Here is a 20,705-nt window from a genome sequence, read left to right as displayed (position 1 = left end):
GTGTGGTCCTTCTACGCAGGTCAGAGCAGGAAGTCAGCCAAGTGGTGCAATTACCCGGACTTGCTCCCTCTGACCCCTCCCTTTCCCAGATGCCGACAGTAGAGACAGCTGAAGACAATTCAGAGTGGGAGGATCCTCGCTTCTGGAGATCTGAGAGGCGACACCAGCAGAAGGAAGGGTGGGGCAGGCCTGGATAAATGCTGAGTCATGGAGCCACACCCCACAGCCTATATAAAGGACCTGCTTTTGGCATTCCAACCTTGAGTCAAGCAAAGTCTCATCTAGTTTGCTGAAGTCACAACTTGGACTCCTGCCTGCCCTGAGAAACCTCGAAGGAATTTGGCAAAGCTGCAGAGGTTTCGTTGCCACGTTTGATACGGACTTCATTGACCCGGTCATCAGAGGGGGAGGTGGACACGACAAAAGTGTGTCTGCATCTGTGCACATGCTTATGTTGCTGGTCACTGCTCATTATAACCCTTTGCAATACACCGTAAACTTCTGAAAGCCCATTCATATCACTCAGTCCAGAGAGTCATAAAGAACATGAAGGTTGTAGGGAGAACAAAGGACAAATAAACACTAGACTGGGAATGGGGGAGTATTGCAACTGGAGGACTCTGCCATCAATCATCAACAATCATTGTTGATCATCAACTCATCATCAACAAATCATCAATAATTTGAATTGGGATTTGCAATCTTTAAAGGGGGCTTTAAATTAGAATCTCCAAAATGTGTCTAAGTGTAATAAAATACTAATAAGTGTAATAAAAAATAAAATAAATAAAATAATAAAATAAATAAAATAAAATATTCAATAAGACTTATAGCATGAATTCTTATAGACATGTTTTTCAATGCTAATAGAGTACAAATGTATTAGCAATTGTAAAATTTCTTTGGCAAGTTTTCTTATGAAGAAGCAAGACATACATAACTTCCAAAGCATGACAAGTATTTGAGGAAAAATACAAAGATCTAGAATGTTTCCAAATGGCTGTAATAATCAATTCACTGTGCTGACACCAAAGCCATTCCAGATCTAACTTGATATGTGCCCAGCCTTCCCTCGTCTGATTCCCTGCTAAATAAAAGTTTGCTTTTCCCTTGAGCACTGTAAGATTATGAACATTATTCTAATACTGAGAATTTTTGTCACATTTGTGTAGTCCGAGAGGACCATCTCTTTCTCATTGAAGGGTTCTCGTCCTCTCTTCCCAGGGACCTACATTCAGGCGAACTGGTAGCTCTGACGATCAACGAAATTGTGTGATCACCGAACCGGTTGTTAAACGGGAAGGATCCCACCACTGGTGATACAGCATTTGAAACCAATCTTCTCTCCATCTTCCATTAGATGTTTAGCATCTTCTTGTTCATAAAGTTGCCGCAGATTGGTTTGTACATGTATTATTTCATCCCTGCCACACTATTCAGATGATCTTTTTTGTGGACATTAAGTAACATCATTAAGCTTATAGCACCAGAAAGATTTCTCTTTGCACATTTCCCCCACATCATTTGCATAAAAGCATCAAAAAGAATTCTACATGCAGGTGTATTTATATACTACCTTAATCATCAGCTTACTGTATGTTTACAGCAATCTTCCTCTACCGAAACCAGTCACTCATATATTTTTTTCATTCTGCACTTAGCTAAACCATAAAAATATGCATGTAGGTCAGGAAGGCCAGGAACAAACTCCTTTTTTCCCCTGGAGGGGAAAGCTATTCTTATTTGAGCATTATCAGAGCATGTTTAGATGCACTAGAATTTGGGAAATGCAAGTGAGCACAAAAGACACTTAGCTGCTGTGTTAGAGCAACAGTAAGGAAGGACATCATAATCATCTCCAATCAGAGATGAGAAAGTAACTTTCATACAAGTGGCTTCTCAATTGACATCTGATATACCTCCAGAAAGCATGCAAAACATTGTCATCTTAAGGATGGAACATCATTGCTACCCATTCACAGACTACATAATGATCTGCAGAAAACTTTTGCAGCAAGATAAGGATGGAAGTTAATATCCATCTGCTGATCTTCTGATGCCTGAAAAATAAAAAAAATGTTTCAAAGAAGCTTATCAGCTGTTATTCCTTTTGTTGAGGGATCTCGGTGTTACTAGTATAAATATGCAGATTTGATCTCTACCTCAAAATCTTCTTGTCTTTGTAAGTCTTTGATATCTTGAATAGTTATCACAACTTTATCAGTTCTTAAAATCCCAACATGCTACCAAAAACAATCTTCACTTGCAAAAACGTACGAAAAATAACTTGCTGTCTCCTTGTTAGGCAGAAAAGACAGCATTTTATTGGTTGTTTCAAGAATTCATCTCTTAATTTTACATAATTTTTAATTAATTTTTAATTATGATGAATGAAGCTACTGAAAAAAGGTGGGATGTTACAAAGCTAATCCTCTGTGCTTAGTGTGATCAGTATAGCCGTTTTTTAAAAATATGATATTAGTTGTTTCTTTAAACCACACACCCCATTCACTGGCTTGTTCTTTTTAATCCTTGATCAAACCTTTTAAACCTCATTTGGACAATTCTTTCATCTGCCTCTGTTTAATTAAAAAATAAGTATGCCTGCAGAAACAATTATTACTTCAAAACATTCATACAGAAAAGTTCTATTTTTGGATGGCATTTTTATTCGCATGTTCTATTTATCCAGAACATTGTATGATCAAAACATCTTACACACTGGGTGAGACACAGATGTCTTCTTTCACTCTGAAGCAATTCATGCAATGGATCTTTCACTGGAAAAAATGTATTCTGACGACCTTTTTTGGATACAAAGAACTTTTCTTTCACATAGCTGTTTAGCACATTCTGCATGCATAAGAATTTTAACACACAAACACATCTCATCTGCATTTCATGAGCAGCTGGAACCAGTTTATTACCTTCAGCATTCCAACAAAACTCCTTAGGTATACTTGCCCTATGAAATGAGAAATTTACATAATATATGTTGTGTTGGATCTATTTGTAATTGAAAACACAAAACGTATTTGAAAGTTTTATTTCTTTACTCCACAAACTATCCCTTACTAATCAAATCAAAACATTTTTATAGTCAAAGACAAGCAGAACACTACTTATTATGATGATAAATATAAGAAAAAGACATGATCATAGACTATAGTTCTCATGAATGATGTTTAATGTATTTCTTTTGGACTTTGAGGGCAAGAGAATAAAATAGAGAGACAGCAAACAGTGAACCAACTGAAGGAGACAAAATTGCAGAATGTGGGAATGGAAAGTTTGCTTTCCATTTCAACTGATTGTTCCTCTCTTTTATTATCCTATGAACACTGTAGAAAACATTAAGAAGAGGATGGATTGAGTAAAAACATGCACTTCAGTGCATTGCATGATGGCAGTTCTATTCATTTCTGTATTCACTTGAAAGCAATCTCTCAAGGATTACATTCTGGCTCCTGGTAAATGTCAGATCTTGTTCCTCATCAACTAGTAGACTACTGGGGACTGGCAGATTATAGGAACAGGCCATTGCTCGGTCATCCGAACTGATCATTTGCAGAGTTTTTAAACTTAGTGTGCAATTTCAGTAACAATCTACTATCATCATGGGATGTATAGAGTACTAGTGAATTCTTAACATTGAAAAGTAAGGATAACTCTAAATGTTTCACTCACCAAAGACATTGACAGCAGTTGTTTTGTTGTCTGTCCCAGCAACATTACTGGCCATGCAAGTGTAGCCTCCAGCATCCTGAAGTCGAATCCTTTCAAGGTGAAGACTCCCATCACTCCGGAGGCTGATATAGGGAGTCTGGACCACCTAGAGTTGGAATGGGGAAGGCAGATAAGACTTATATCCATTCTCCATTTAGTCTGGTCATTTACACCTGGTTTTGCTTTTGTTTTGTTTTAAATTAACCAATGTTTTCCAGCAAGGCGACTTAAAGAAGAGCATTCTTGTGGGAGTTTGATTTTGCTTGAGGGTTGTTGTTTTTTTTGGCAACCTTTGAAGATAAAGAAGCCCATATGACTACCTCTTTCTTGCACCTAGACACCTAGAGCCCATTTTGCATCATTTAGGTGCAGGATCATCCAGAGTTCAGGAAGTGCTTTTTACTTCAGTCTTCCTCTTCTAAATGAAAGACATGAGGGCTTGGGAAAGTGAAGGAAGCAATAAATGGCTTCAAATCATACGCAAAGCTTTACTTTTTCGACTGGAATATAGCAAAAGTTCTACTCCTTTCACGGCTTCCATAAAAGAATACAAAAGGGGATAAAAAGAGTGATTCAGTCTAAGGGCTGCATATGGAATTATCTCCCTTTGAAGTCTGTAGACTTTCCTGGAGCGTATGGTTCAGATTTTCTTGTTTCTGGTTGTAGCATAGTTTCACTGAATTAATTATCAGTACATATTTAAAATGAGTTTCCTGTCTTTGTCAGGGCAACTGGAATGTGTAGCTTATTTTCTCCATGACTTTCCATTCTTTTATCCTATAAATTATATGCAAAAATACACTTTGCAATGTTCATGCATTGTAATAAAACTTCTGCTTATCCACACAATCCTATAACAAACCATTCTATGGGAGATAAAATTAAGTTATATTTTTATATATGTAAAACTATCTACACCAATGATTCTCCTGAAAGGAAAACATAATTATTGTGTACAGATTAAGTTGAACTACTTCTACATGAATCTTAAAATTGATTAGAAATCCTCCATTACACCTGCAGCTGAAAGGAAGCTTAATGAAACAACATATTTCTGTTTATCTTTACCTCTAACTGGTGAAGTTACTCACTTAGAGACAAATTTAAACCAAAGCCATCAGTCAGATCCTTTTCCCCTGTCCAGTTGTGTCTGACTCTAGGGAGCTGTGCTCATCTCCATTACTTAGCCAAGGAAGCCAGCATTGTCCGAAGATCTTTCTGCAGTCATGTGGTCAGCATGGCATCACATCACAGCATAGAGTGTGTCGTGAAACACGGAATGCTGTTACCTTCCCACTGAAGTGGGAATTTATCTACTTGTATTTTCATATTTTTAAATTGCTAAGTGGGCAGGAGCTGGGACAAGAATGGGAGTTTGCCCTATCATGTAGTGCTTGGGTCTCACACCGGAGCTGCCAGCTTTCCTGCTGACAAGCTCAGCTTCTTAACCGCTGAGTCATTGCACTCCCATTTGTAGATAAGTAACCACAAATTCTTCTCCAGAAACAGAATTTTGCACAATTCAAATGAAATAATTTCCAGATGGCGTTAATTTATGGGTGTCAAATAGCAAATTAGCAAACACAAAAATGCAGGCATCACATTACAACTACAGGAAACCTAGGAATATCATGATAATTTATTATATAAGATTTTTCCAAGTTTGCAAGAACTCTGGGGAGTCCCATAAGAGTTATTTCCTGCTTCTCAAGAAGTCTGTCCCTGCCAAATGTACTTGGACAAGTATCTAGTGCTTAGACTAAACTGGCTTTCCCAAGTCATCTAGCAGGTAATTTCATTGAGTCAGAAAACAGTCTTCATGCAATACTGTAAGTTATGTCCCACCTGCATATGAAATGAAATGAAATGAAATGAAATGAAATGAAATGAAATGAAATGCTGTTATTCATAAGAGTTCATGTTTTTGGTACTGTTTCACCATCAAACAGTGCTGGTATTTAAACTTAAGTAAGTTTAAGTAGAAAACTTTAAAGGATATTCAAAATTATCTTACCACCATGCTACTTTTAATCCATTTTCGCTCTGGGATTGGGTTCCCTGCCAGCAGTATACATGACAGAGTCAGTTGCTGTCCTTCAATGACATTAGCTGTTGCAGGACTCATTGCAATTAGAGGTGCAACTATATCAAAGAGGGACAGGACAAGAAAAAAATGATCAGAACACAAGGATGGTTTATGTTCCTATAAAACTGCATCAAAAAAAAGCCATATTCTCAAGGGAGTTAAGAAAAATCCTAGACTGCAAAACTTTTCTTAAAAATGGTTTACTTTAACCTTGAATTATAAATAAAACTACTGAACCACTGATTATATTCACACTGTATGGAGACCATGAATCCCAAAATAATCTGTTATCTATTACAGCATGCTACTTCCATTTTTATTTGGTTATTTATTATGATTGGTCACACAGTCAGCCAGATGTTTTGATTGGAGTTGGCATTTATCCACACTATCGAGATCTTCTCAAGGACTTGGTTAATTATTATTATTATTATTATATACACTCAATGTGAAATTATAGCTGGCAGTTCTAAAGCTGATGTTGGCCTTCATAGACATCAAATTCTTCCCAAGAACCCAGGATATTGTAATGCATTAGCATAGTACATGTGCAGATCCAAGCACAGTAGAAAGATGGATATGTTGCCAATGTGCAGATTTTCTAAGTGCAGTCCAAGACTTTTTGGTATGGTACCCAGTGTACTGATAAGTGCTGAGACCACCATGACTGGTTTATGCCATAATCTTTCAATTTTGATTTTCATAATTTGATACTTTATCATCTTCTCCAGTGCTTTAGTCCTCAATTCTATTACATCTGGGTATTGCCACATCAATTATCCACACTTTCACCTTTTCAAGTACACACTTTATTATTCTTAATAAAATTATTAACCAACTTTTTATGAAAGGAGGGAAGGAGGAAGGGCAATTGCTTTATATTCATGAAAAGGTTTCAAGCTCATATACGTTATATTTAAAATTAAACATATGTGTTCCAATGCTCCTTAAAAAGAAATCTAATGTGGATTCATTTATTATTTATGTGTTCAATTATTGCTCTGATTTGTCAATAAATGATTTACCAAAGAAATAAAATTATGTTTGAATATAACATAAAAGTGATTTTAAACGTTACATCAGAGGCTGTTGTTTCATGCACTATATGCACTAAAGCCAATGGAGAACACTTTATTTCTATGCTAAATATTGCCAAAATCTCATATTATCAATTCATTACCAAGTCCCGTCACAGTAACTGTAGCTGGGCTTGAGATAATCTTTCCAAACTGGTTTTCAGCTTCACAGACATATGTTCCTTCATCATTAACCCATAAATCTAAAATTATATAGAAGTTTTAAAAGGAAAAAAAAACAAGCAATAAGTATTTTGTATTTAAAACATTATCCTTAAACAAATAGATCTGAAAATATACATTCCCTTAGAATCATTGTATTTTTATTCTCTTATTCTTGCCCTCGTTTTTGTTTAACAAATTCCAATAAATAAATAAATAAAATATTATTTTTCCAGCTATGTTAAGTTAAACCTAAACATAGGTCACATCATTTTAACAGCCTGAAAACAATCACAGAGTTGTTCCAGAGTTATTTTTCTGGTTGCTGGGTTATGAAGATGTTCCCCTAACCATCTACAAAGGACAAGCCTTCACATTATTAGTTGATTGTCAGGCAGATGCTGAGTCAGACTGTGGCTAGTTTAAGGTGTTCCATCCTGAAAGTACCATTTTCCCCGCTAATTCAGCAGGTGACTTCCAGTGTAGACATTCTGTTAAGACAATGAGGAGAAGTCTTTGGAGATTAGCAATTTGCTGAGCTCCAGTGGTTCAGTGCAAATCTATCCCTAGCTGGAAGATTTTCCATCTCCATGGCCATTTTTGCTATGGCTGCTACAATTGGAACAACAGCCTGTTGTTATTTTTTCATATATTGGAAGGGTTCCAACATAAAAATATCTGCCTTATGTAACATCAATCATAGGAGATCAAAGTGCCCATTGATAAGCAAAACTAAAAAGGCAGTTCTTCATAGCAATAGCGCAAGACTTATATACCGCTTCACAGTGCTGTACAGCAGTCTCTAAATGGTTAACAATGTCAGCATATTGCCTCTAACAATCTGGGTTCCTCATTTTACCAACCATAGAAGGATGGAAGGCTGAGTCAACCTTGAACTGATCAGAATCAAACTCCTAGCTATGGGCAGAGTTAGCCTGCGATGCTACACTGTGTCACCACAGCTCCTTAATCTTTCCCCCCCCTTTTTTTTTGAATAGGAAGAGTACATAGATAGATGTAGACAAACTATCCTTATCGTTTTTGGCCAGGACTTCAGAGTAAGTCAAGGTGAATTCAAGGAAGTTCAGTTTGGGAGTATATGCATATTGAAATGAGGCTTGCTGTGTGATTTCTTGACCTCAGGAATTTAGCAGGCAATTCTATGGTGGAAGTATAAAATATTCTTCCTCTCTCCATCTGATTAACATAAGCTGAATCATTCTATTATTCCATCAGTTGCATTTTTTGAGATACAAGTGCCTTCTCAATAGAGAAGCAGCACAGATTTGGACATATCTATTCTAAAGTAAATGTAAAGTAAATATTTAGTAGCACCATAGGATAAATAGCAAAAATAAGAGGAAGCAGGCTCAAACAGTATTCACAGGAAGGCTAATTTCAATTGGAGGGTGGAGATCATGAGACTCCACCCCATCCCAGGGGAGCCATTGATGATTTATTTTTTTCCTCAGTAATTGGTACTTTGTTGAAGAGAGAAGGCTAGTATGGATTCTACCAATTACTGCCCTGCATCTGCACCAGTGATGGGTTGCTCCTGGTTCGGTCCAGTTCTATAAAACTGGTAGCAAAACCGGCAGGAGGCTCTGCCCACCCACCACGACATCATCATGAGTGATCTGCACATGCGCAGGAGCTTTTGCGCATGCGCAGAACAGAGCACACGCGCTCTCATTGCAAACTGGTAGTAAAGGTAAGTGGAACCCACTCCTGATGTACACCATATTGTAGTATGTATAGGCAGCAATAGTAACTAGCAGAGGTAGGCTTTGGAGGAAGTGCTTTTCATGCCAATAAGCTTTCCTCTACAGTCACTCAGGGATGGGAGGAAAGTACACTATCACAGGTGTTTGAATGAGCCCACAAACAGTCTTATGTATTTCTTCATACATAAGATGGTGTCTACATACTGTGAATAGAAAGAGCTCCTGTTCTGAGTTGAGTGACAGAGCTAACTGCAAAATGTCTTGAGAAAAGTGGGGTGCCGTCCAACCGCTGCCACTTCACCTTCGGTTCTGGATAACCCTGAACATAGCAAGCCAATGTTATGTTTGAGCCAATGTCCACAGATACATCACTAGGTTCTTGTGTGAAAACTGGAGAAGCTATAAAAGGAATACAGAAGAAGACAAAAATCATAGAATTGCCCATACAATTTTAATGTATTTTTAATTAAAATCAGATAAGGGAACCCAAATCTTCAATACTGACTCAGAGCCCATTCACATAAATTATTTGCCTTTGTCTAGGTTTATGGCACAATGCCACCATGTTCTCATTGTATGGCTGATTGTCTGTAGCTGATTATTTCTAACTTAATTAGGGGGCTAGCTAAAATGCTTTGAGAATAGATCTACAGCATTACTGCTAGAGCTGTGAGATGGGTAATTTCCCATTGGCATGAACTATACCCTCATCCTGTCTCTCCACCATTACCCCTAACCCTGTCGAAGATATTATCGATCTCATGGTTCCAGGATTATTCTGAAGGAACATTGAGAATTCAATACACTTTCAAACGTGCCTATAAACATTGTGTACTCCTCCAATATACACTGTATTTCAAAAAAGTGGGGCACCATACAGACATACATGCTGCATGGTCATACACATTGTTTCTGCTTTACTTTGTAGAATACACTTTTTTTCTCAAAGATGACCCTGAAAGTTAGCAAATCCTCTGAAGCAGCACAGAAGGATGCAAGAAAACCCGGAATCATTCCCTCCCAGCAGTGGGGAATCGCTTTCCATCTACACAAAGTAAATTCATATAGTATCAAATAATATTAATACAATAATTAGTAATATCTAATAACATTAAATAATATAACATTAATATCAAAGACTATCAATTAATATGATTATATATATATATATATATATATGTAGGTCTTTGGTTATTCGGGTTTTCTCCCGCGTAAAATTGGAAGTGTCTTGGCGACGTTTCGACGAAGTCTCATTCGTCATCTTCAGGCTTCAGCTTCGTGCTTCTGGGAGCAATGTGTGACTGCAGCTGTTTCTTCCTTTTTAACTGCTAGTGGGGGTTTGAACTGATTGGGTGGGAGCTTGGCTGTGCTCTGATTGGATGGGGGTTTTTTTGTGCTCTGATTGGCTGGGGGTGTGTCCTGTTTGGATGGGGGCTTGGTTGTGCTCAGATTAGTCTGAGTTGCAGGGGGATTTGAGCTGGTGAGCTGCACTGCTACTGTTTGGCTTCGTGTTCGTGGTCGTGCTACATCTTCGTAGTGGGTGTCAGTCTGCTGCATGTATGGATTGGAGGGGTTTGAAATGGCTAATGTTGCAGCTGCGGTCTGGCTTCTGGTCCTTGGTCGTGCTTCCTGATCAGTGTGGGTTTGGGTCTGCTTTCTGGGTGGATGTGTGGTGGTGACATCCTGTGTGGACCTCGTGAGTGTGGGTCTGGTGTCATTCCTCGTGTTAGGGACTCGTTTGTCAATAAGGGCAGGTTTCAAATGGCTGGTAGGCGGAGGTATCATCTCGCTTGTTCATGCTGTGTGGGCGTTTTCTATCTCGATGGCTTCTCTGATTATTCTGTTGTTAAAGTGTTCAGTTTTGGCGATAGTTCTGGTCTTTTAAAGTCAATATCGTGTCCTGTGACTTTAAAGTGTTGGACCAGGGAAGAAGTTGGTTCCTCTTTTTTGAATGAGTTCTTGTGTTCTTCAATGCGTGCACTTATTCTTCTGTTGGTTTGTCCAATGTATGTGGTGGGGCAGGCGGTGCATGGGATTTCATATACTCCTTGATTTTCTAACTCAATTTTGTCTTTGGGGTTTCTTAGGATGGTGGATATTTTTTGGTTTGTGCAGAATGCTGTCTTGATTTTATGTTTGTGGAGGATCTTGCTGATTCTGTCTGTGGTGCCTTTTATATATGGGAGGAGGGCTGTGCCATTTTCTTGCTCTCTGTCTTGGGTTTTAGTGGGGGGTTCTTTTTGGATTAGTTTGGTAATCCACACATCCACCCAGAAAGCACACCCAAACCCACACTGATCAGGAAGCACGACCAAGGACCAGAAGCCAGACCGAAGCTGCAACATTAGCCATTTCAAACCCCTCCAATCCATACATGCAGCAGACTGACACCCACTACGAAGATGTAGCACGACCACGAACACGAAGCCAAACAGTAGCAGTGCAGCTCACCAGCTCAGATCCCCCTGCAACTCAGACTAATTTGAGCACAACCAAGCCCCCACCCAAACAGGACACACCCCCAGCCAATCAGAGCACCAAAAAACCCACATCCAATCAGAGCACAGCCAAGCTCCCACCCAATCAGTTCAAACCCCCACTAGCAGTTAAAAAGGAAGAAACAGCTGCAGTCACACATTGCTCCCAGAAGCACGAAGCTGAAGCCTGAAGATGACGAATGAGACTTCGTCGAAACGTCGCCAAGACACTTCCAATTTTACGCGGGAGAAAACCCGAATAACCAAAGACCTACATACAAACACCCGCGAAAACCTCAGAAAACATATATATATATATATTTGTTTTCTGAGGTTTATAGATAGATAGATAGATAGATAGATAGATAGATAGATAGATAGATAGATAGATAGCACCAGTCAATGGTATTTATGATGCATTTTTGAATGTTCAGTTGACTGAGTTTCATATTTAATGAATAAAGTTAATTATTATTATTATTATTATTATTATTATTATTATTATTATTATTATTATTATTATTAATAATAATAATAATAATAATAATAATAATAATAATAATAATACCATGTCCAAGAATTTTATAAGATACTTCAACAAATTGCAGCTTCCTGCAATAACACCAGCGGAACTGCAAAAAACTGCTACTCAAAACATCGTACAACTTAAGAAGGCACTTGGTTGATACCTACGACGTTGGCAGCAACCCGTATCAACCATTAGCACCAGTCAATGGTATTTGTGATGCATTTTTGAATGTTCAGTTGACTGAGTTTCATGTTTAATGAATAAAGTAAATAATAATAATATTCATGTAATATTATCGTTCACTGAATAAATAATAGAATGGATGGATCACATCTTGTACAAAATACCTAATTTGTGTGCTTTGTTCCAGTATCATACTTACAACCAACATCCAGAGTTATTTTACCAGATGTAAATCCTGCAACATTTGTGGCAACACACATATAATCTCCAGCATCCAGATCTTGTGTTTCCTGAATTCTCAGAGTGCCCCGAGAGAAGTCAATAATAAGAAATTCTGTTGCCCTCAGCTCTAAATCCCCTAGACCCAGGGAAAGAATAATGAAATTTTTGTTTAAATCATAATAACAAACACCTACTCAGGAAATTAAATAGCTTCCTTAGAGGCAACATAATGGTCCTATTGTTTTATAAATGTTCAGGAGACTTTACTATCTGCCAATCTGTTGAAAACAAGTACTCATAAAATACAGTGATATTATCTCTGTAAAGTTTACAATGGAGTTTATATCAAACTTTGCCTGAGGAAAAAAATTTGAACATGAGCCAATGCATAGTCTGTAGAAGTGGTAGCTTTTAAAGCTTTTCTTCCCATTATGTATGTTCATTTCCTCTTCCCAAGATATTTAAGATGGCTTCTCCTCATGTTAGCTAATTTATGATGCCCATTTCAAGCTGTCCATAGGTACTATAATTTTTAATTTATGGGAAATAGGTAAATGCAATTAAACAACAAAATAAGATATGGAGTCTTCACATTGTCGAAAGATACATTTTAAAATTAGTTCAGTTTCATTCACATACCTTTAAACCATTTAATCAATGGAGGTGGGACTCCAGTGCTTTTGCATTCCATTATAGAAGTGTCTCCAAGTGCAATCAGAAGTTCATTTTGTACTACAGTCACCCTAGGGACTTCTACAAGGAGCAAGAAAAGAAGCATTAGAGATGTAACTGCCTGACTCATTTTTTCTATATTCTAATTGGAGGGGTCTTTGGTGCTCTCTGAGCTTGCTTGGAACTAGCACTGATGATGTTACCTAGTTAGGGTAATGAAACATCTGCAAAAAAACAAGCAAGCTCAGAGAGAACCAAGGACCCCTCATTTCAACCCTGAACCCTAAAGTATTCTCCTTTATTGATATTCTAATTTAACATTGCTGCTTCAGGATATAATTATGAAAGTCTACCTATGCACTGGGGCAGCTAAATTAATGGAGACCCACTCTTTTTTATGAACAGTTTGACGCTACCATATGTATATTTTACTTTACTTCCAGGAAGCCGGAAGGATATAAATAAATTTATATTTTATAACAATCCTATGAAGCAGGTTTGGTTGAGTGTGGCTGGCCAAAAGTTAACTAATGGAGGATGAAACCAGCTCTCTTGAATCAAAACTGTTTTTGATGCCAATGGAAGGATTCATCTAAATGAATGAATTTCTCATTCATACATTGTATGTCTGTATTGCCATCACCTAGCAACGGTGATTCCAGATCAGATTCCCAGTTTTCTTAGAATTAAAAAAGTTTTAAGTAGAGTACCACAACACATATTTTACATATCCTATAGCCTATTCTTAGAATTAGTCCCTTGTGGAATAATGTCAGAATATTTGGGTAAGTATTAATTCCCTCAACACTGTCGAACTATTTACTAAATCTACACTACTATTAATCTTCTCATCGTTCCCATCACCCATCTCCTTCCATTTATGACTGTATGACTGTAACTTTGTTGCTTGTATCCTTACGATTTATATTGATATTGATTTTTTCCTGATTGCTTATTTATACCCTATGATTATCATTAAGTGTTGTATCATTAAGTGTTAAATTTGTACCCTATGATTATCATTAAGTGTTGTAAGTGTTGTACCTTGATGAAAGTATCTTTTCTTTTATGTACGCTGAGAGCATATGCACAAAGACAAATTCCTTGTGTGTCCAATCACACTTGGCCAATAAAAAATTCTATTCTATTCTATTCCATTCTATTCTAGATAGTTGTCAGTGATCCCTTGAAAATAAACAAATCTTGAATCCCATTTTTTTAATGTAATATTTTCACCTATTAGTGTTAAGGCTGATTAAAAAAAACCACTCAATAACTGAGCTGCTGTTTTGGGGATCTTAATGAATATGTGGCCTTAGTATTCAAATAATCATACACTGATCACCAGCATCTACAAACATTCTGATCCATTCTGAAATTTGCAACAAATAAAGGAAGTAATCAACTACACTCGGTGATTTATTTAGTTAGTTAGTTAGTTAATTATATAGTTCTTTATACTTGCCAATGTATGTGAGACCAGCTGTTCCTTTGACTGTTCCAGCTGCATTGCTAGCCCATCACCCATCTCCTTCCATTTATGACTGTATGACTGTAACTTTGTTGCTTGTATCCTTACGATTTATATTGATATTGATTTTTTCCTGATTGCTTATTTATACCCTATGATTATCATTAAGTGTTGTATCATTAAGTGTTAAATTTGTACCCTATGATTATCATTAAGTGTTGTAAGTGTTGTACCTTGATGAAAGTATTTTTTCTTTTATGTACGCTGAGAGCATATGCACAAAGACAAATTCCTTGTGTGTCCAATCACACTTGGCCAATAAAAAATTCTATTCTATTCTATTCTATTCCATTCTATTCTAGATAGTTGTCAGTGGTCCCTTGAAAATAAACAAATCTTGAATCCCATTTTTTTAATGTAATATTTTCACCTATTAGTGTTAAGGCTGATTAAAAAAAACCACTCAATAACTGAGCTGCTGTTTTGGGGATCTTAATGAATATGTGGCCTTAGTATTCAAATAATCATACACTGATCACCAGCATCTACAAACATTCTGATCCATTCTGAAATTTGCAACAAATAAAGGAAGTAATCAACTACACTCGGTGATTTATTTATTTAGTTAGTTAGTTAATTATATAGTTCTTTATACTTGCCAATGTATGTGAGACCAGCTGTTCCTTTGACTGTTCCAGCTGCATTGCTAGCCAAACAACCATAGACCCCTTCATCCTTGGGTACTGTGTTTTTTATAATTAAAGTACCTCCAGGAGTTAACCTGTACCTGTTAATAAGAAATGAGTAGGTCAATCTGATACTCTTATTATTATTATTATTTTAAAAAAGAAAGAATAATACCATCATAACAGTTTTAAACAGTACAGTTTTCATTTCTCCAAACACCATTCTAAATAGAGGACAGATGTGCCTATTTTATATTATATGAAATAATTTACAGAGCAATTTTTAGAAAACAACTGTTGATGTTTGAAATAGTCTCAAGACTGCTTTCTGTTTAGATTGTCAATCATCACAGCAAAAGAAAAAGATAAATGCATAAGTCCAATTACATAGCCTAGACCAGGGTTGTCAAACTCCTGGCCCATGGGCCGGATGCGTCACATACTAGCCACACCCACATCCAGTTTAGTGAAGTGAGGGGGAAGTCCCGGTACATCGCTTGACATTGCCTTGATGACATGAGTTTGACACCCCTGGCCTAGACACTTGAAATATTTCAGACATAATTCCCTATGCCTTTATCACTGGCTGTGCTGGTTAAGACTGAAGAGAGAAAAGATACAAAAAATAATACTTAGGATATCAGACTATCTACTCCGCTCTGATACTTTGCCCCTGTTTTAACATTGCCACTTGGTGGGGTTCATTCTGGTTCACCTCACTCCTGACCAGATCTGTTGTAACACCATCCTATTCCCTTATTGCCTACTGTTTTAGCCATACAACTTGAGAGCCATTTACATGCCATTCCTGCTTATAGGTCCTTCCCATGTTTGTTCAGATAGGCTTTGCGGGGGGGGGGGATCACATACAGGTACTTAGAAGTGTCTATGTATTTACTGGCAGGCCAGCAAAGTTCTGAAATTGTGCAATAAGGACCTCTCCTTATTAAATTTCATAATATAAATTGTTGATAAAAGAGTGTTTCATTCATTTCTTTCTCTCAGTGATGGCAACATTGCTGGTGGATAGGGGGAGAAAGACCCTGAACATACCTGTTGGATGCCATAAGGAACATATCATTATGTGTCCACACCACAGTTGGTTTTGGGTAACCTGTTGCAGAGCAACTGATAGATACTTCAGACCCTTCAGTAAATGATTGATTCTTGGGTGATACAATAACTTTGGGGGGTTCTGTTAAAAAAAATAGAACACAGATTGATTATTGATGATTTTCCAAGCCATTCTGCCTTGCGTCCATTGTTCTGCATACATGAAAATTTTATACAATTCCCATACTTATAACCTGAAATCCAGAAACAATTTTATCATATATTAATGCATCTGTATCAGGGGTGAAATCCAGCAGATTCTGACAGGTTCTGGAGAACTGGTAGTGGAAATTTTGAGCAGTTCAGAGAATCGGTAGCAGAAATTTTGAGTAGTTTGGAGAACCAGCAAATACCACCTCTGGCTGGCCCCAGAGTGGGGTGGGAATAGAGATTTTGCAATATCCTTCTCCCAGGAACGGGAAGGGAGTGGAGATTTTGCAGTATCCTTCCCCTGCCATACCCACCAAGCCACGCCCACAGAACCAGTAGTAAAAAAAAAAAAGATTTCACCACTGATCTGTATGAGACTGGTAATCCAACCAATTCCCTACTGGTTGTTGGGTTTTTTTTTTGTTTTTTTAAAAAAGGCTCACCTCTGTCATCAGAAGGAAATGAACCCTGTATCTTAGACAATCTAAAAGAAACCTATACCTCTCTTGGAAGGCACCAAGGCAACTGTTTTAAATTCATCCTATATTAATCCAACACAGTAAGAATATTGTATTTCAAAGCATTTTTTTCATCTTGAGATTCATTTGAGAGTTCCATCTGAATTCATTTGTGCCAGTGCCAAAAGGAAATAAGTTTCAGGAAGAATTCTTTTCACTAAGTTCCTAATGGCCTTTCTTTAAGGGCTTTCACTAAAATTCTGGGAGTATCAATTTCCCACTGTTCCAGAAAGCATAATGTTGGGATTTTTGGTAACAGAGACATTGGTATGAATGGCATACAGTGGTAAAAAGTTTGATTCTAGTATATTTTATGTAATAGTTGATTCAATTCGTTGTTCAGCATATCATAAATCATAAGCTAACTTGGAAATAATAAGGATTTCCTGAGAAGACAACACTAATCTTTCCATTTCACAGATAGAGAATGAGTAAATAAGTCTACTAGATGTTGGTTTATATGAGAAATTAACAGTCAATCTGTGTTGTTCCATTGTTGACATATGGTATACAAATAAGTAATTAATCCAGAATATTTCAGCGTCCCAAGACTCAACCGTTTGGTTTACATTTTGTTTAAAAAGGGTTTTAAAAAAATGAAGTTTCACAGGGACTGAATTTATTTATCGTGCTAAGCCATTGCATTATTTGTTCAATTTTGGCTTAGTTACTGTGGTATATTCACCATGCTTTATTAATTAGGACTGTTCTCTAAACCCACTAGACCAGTATTGTTTGTTCCACATAGCATGCTTAAAACAAACAATGGCTTAGTATGATGTGTGATCTCATGTGGCAATTGTGTTTGCAATGGATTAATAGGGTGTATTATATGGCAAAACTAAGGAAAAGCAAGCTTATGAGCACAAGCCCAAAATCCTGCTACCAATTTACGTATATCCAATGTTCTCTATACTTTATGAGTTCACTTCAGGAAATATCAGTGAAACCTGAAGGTGACTTACACTGCTTTCAAACATATCTGATAGGCTAAATAGTTCTAGAATGAAAGACTGGAACCAAATCCAAATAGATCTATATATTCTTTCAGTGTATCTGACAGAATTGTTCCGAAGTGATCTGCCATGTGGAATGTTGCCTGAGCTATTTTAATTCCTTTTTAAACGTTGCCAGAAACAGGCTACGAGATGCTTTGAATGCTTTGTGGGTTGAAGGAAGATCAACTCTTCTACTGACATTTGGAAACTAAAATTGGTTCGTGTGAAAGTACACACTGTGCTTTAACATCACCTCTTCTGACAAATATAGTGTTATTTTATTACACAATACATGAAATATTCAGAAATAAGGTTCTTTGATTAAGAAATACATTTTGTATATTATAGTGGTTTGGCTTGCAAAAAGTCAACAAAAAATACTGCAACATCCAGCACACCAACATCTGGAGCAATTACTAGCTTTGTTGTGATTTTTTTTTATCCCAGCAGTAGCCAAATGACAAGGATAGAAAAAACACCAATATAGCATTATTCTCCCATGTGGCATGTTTCCTTTTTAATGGTGAAACAGAAAAAAATGTTATGTACAATGTCACAACAATGTGATCATTCCCAGATCATTCTTTCATCTATGGATTCTCCTTCTCCTTTTTCAATTTAAGACATTTTCTCAGCATTTTCTCTTTCTTAGATTTTCCTGCTCAGAGTTCCTCATACGTTGATCACTGCTGGTGTGGATGGTTGCAATACATTCTACATAGGGCTGTCCTTGAAAACTATCCAAAATTTGCAATTGATCCAGAATGCAGAGATGCAATTAATATGCCTGTATTTCAATATGGACATGTAACACCACCACTTCATGAGCTGCACTGGCTCCCTATAAGCTTCTGGGTGCAATCCAACATGATTATAATCTATAAAACCATTCAAGGAACAAGGCTGAGTTATTGAATGCAGCTGAGTTCATATCTTGTTGGTCTAATTTTCTTAGGATTGTTGGGCATGTTTGGTTTTTTTTAAAACAAACTTTTCAAGAATAAATTCACAAGTTGAGGACTATTTTTATCATGTTGATATGGTCCTGGTTGTGATCCATATGGGATCTAAATTATACTTATACTTAAGCATAAATTATACTTGTAGCTTGATTTTTATATATATTCAAGTTTAAATTGTAGCAAGGAACTACATTTACCATCAATGTTAATGCTAATATTTAAATTTTCTTAGGATTGTTGGGCATGTTTGGTTTTTTTTAAAACAAACTTTTCAAGAATAAATTCACAAGTTGAACTGCAGTAAATTCCAAGTCTTTTTTTTTTTTTTTGCTTATTGAAAAGAATTTTTATTTCTTTGCCTGATGAATATATTGTCAGCTTGATTTTTATATATATTCAAGTTTAAATTGTAGCAAGGAACTACATTTACCATCAATGTTAATGCTAATATTTAAATTTTCTTAGGATTGTTGGGCATGTTTGGTTTTTTTAAAACAAACAATGGCTTAGTATGATGTGTGATCTCATGTGGCAATTGTGTTTACAATGGATTAATAGGGTGTATTATATGGCAAAACTAAGGAAAAGCAAGCTTATGAGCACAAGCCCAAAATCCTGCTACCAATTTACGTATATCCAATGTTCTCTATACTTTATGAGTTCACTTCAGGAAATATCAGTGAAACCTGAAGGTGACTTACACTGCTTTCAAACATATCTGATAGGCTAAATAGTTCTAGAATGAAAGACTGGAACCAAATCCAAATAGATCTATATATTCTTTCAGTGTATCTGACAGAATTGTTCCGAAGTGATCTGCCATGTGGAATGTTGCCTGAGCTATTTTAATTCCTTTTTAAATGTTGCCAGAAACAGGCTACGAGATGCTTTGAATGCTTTGTGGGTTGAAGGAAGATCAACTCTTCTACTGACATTTGGAAACTAAAATTGGTTCGTGTGAAAGTACACACTGTGCTTTAACATCACCTCTTCTGACAAATATAATGTTATTTTATTACACAATACATGAAATATTCAGAAATAAGGTTCTTTGATTAAGAAATACATTTTGTATATTATAGTGGTTTGGCTTGCAAAAAGTCAACAAAAAATACTGCAACATCCAGCACACCAACATCTGGAGCAATTACTAGCTTTGTTGTGATTTTTTTATCCCAGCAGTAGCCAAATGACAAGGATAGAAAAAACACCAATATAGCATTATTCTCCCATGTGGCATGTTTCCTTTTTAATGGTGAAACAGAAAAAAATGTTATGTACAATGTCACAACAATGTGATCATTCCCAGATCATTCTTTCATCTATGGATTCTCCTTCTCCTTTTTCAATTTAAGACATTTTCTCAGCATTTTCTCTTTCTTAGATTTTCCTGCTCAGAGTTCCTCATACGTTGATCACTGCTGGTGTGGATGGTTGCAATAAATATTTAAATTTTCTTAGAAAATTCTATTACTCTTTCTCCTGCTTTGCTTTGTAGACTGAGTTTCCAATTATTCCTGGTGCTGTTCTAATTTTACTATACAAACATACAACATACATACACACATACACACACACACTTTTATCACAAGTTGAGGACTATTTTTATCATGTTGATATGGTCCTGGTTGTGATCCATATGGGATCTAAATTATACTTGTAGCTTGATTTTTTTATATATATTCAAGTTTAAATTGTAGCAAGGAACTACATTTACCATCAATGTTAATGCTAATATTTAAATATTATTCTTTCATACTTTATTCCATGCTTCCAAACAAAAAAAACATGTTCCGTTCTGATTTATTTAAGAATAAGAATTTATTCTTATTATTAAATTTAAAATATATTTGTTATAATAATAGAATTGATAAACCAGATTAAAGTGGCTTTAACAGAAAAAGAACCATAGTGCAGTATGTATGTGTGTGTGTGTGTGTGTGTGTGTGT

General features: G+C 36.5%; 1 protein-coding gene across 1 annotated transcript in view; it reads right to left on the bottom strand.

Annotated features, from left to right (window-relative positions):
* The window catches only part of HMCN1 (hemicentin 1), a 292,886-nt gene that overhangs the window by 173,990 nt on the left and 98,191 nt on the right, over nt 1-20,705 (bottom strand). The window contains exons 12-19 of the mRNA XM_058177873.1: nt 16,068-16,209; nt 14,988-15,115; nt 12,825-12,938; nt 12,163-12,321; nt 8,979-9,173; nt 6,993-7,091; nt 5,741-5,868; nt 3,688-3,832 (exon numbers count right to left, since the gene is read on the bottom strand). Of these exons, the coding sequence (XP_058033856.1) occupies nt 3,688-3,832; nt 5,741-5,868; nt 6,993-7,091; nt 8,979-9,173; nt 12,163-12,321; nt 12,825-12,938; nt 14,988-15,115; nt 16,068-16,209 (1,110 nt within the window). The remainder of the gene's footprint in view (nt 1-3,687; nt 3,833-5,740; nt 5,869-6,992; nt 7,092-8,978; nt 9,174-12,162; nt 12,322-12,824; nt 12,939-14,987; nt 15,116-16,067; nt 16,210-20,705) is intronic.

The sequence above is a fragment of the Ahaetulla prasina genome, chromosome 3 (genome assembly GCF_028640845.1).
Source record: "Ahaetulla prasina isolate Xishuangbanna chromosome 3, ASM2864084v1, whole genome shotgun sequence".
Classification (NCBI taxonomy): domain Eukaryota; kingdom Metazoa; phylum Chordata; class Lepidosauria; order Squamata; family Colubridae; genus Ahaetulla; species Ahaetulla prasina.
This window is presented reverse-complemented; position numbering and strand designations above follow the sequence as displayed.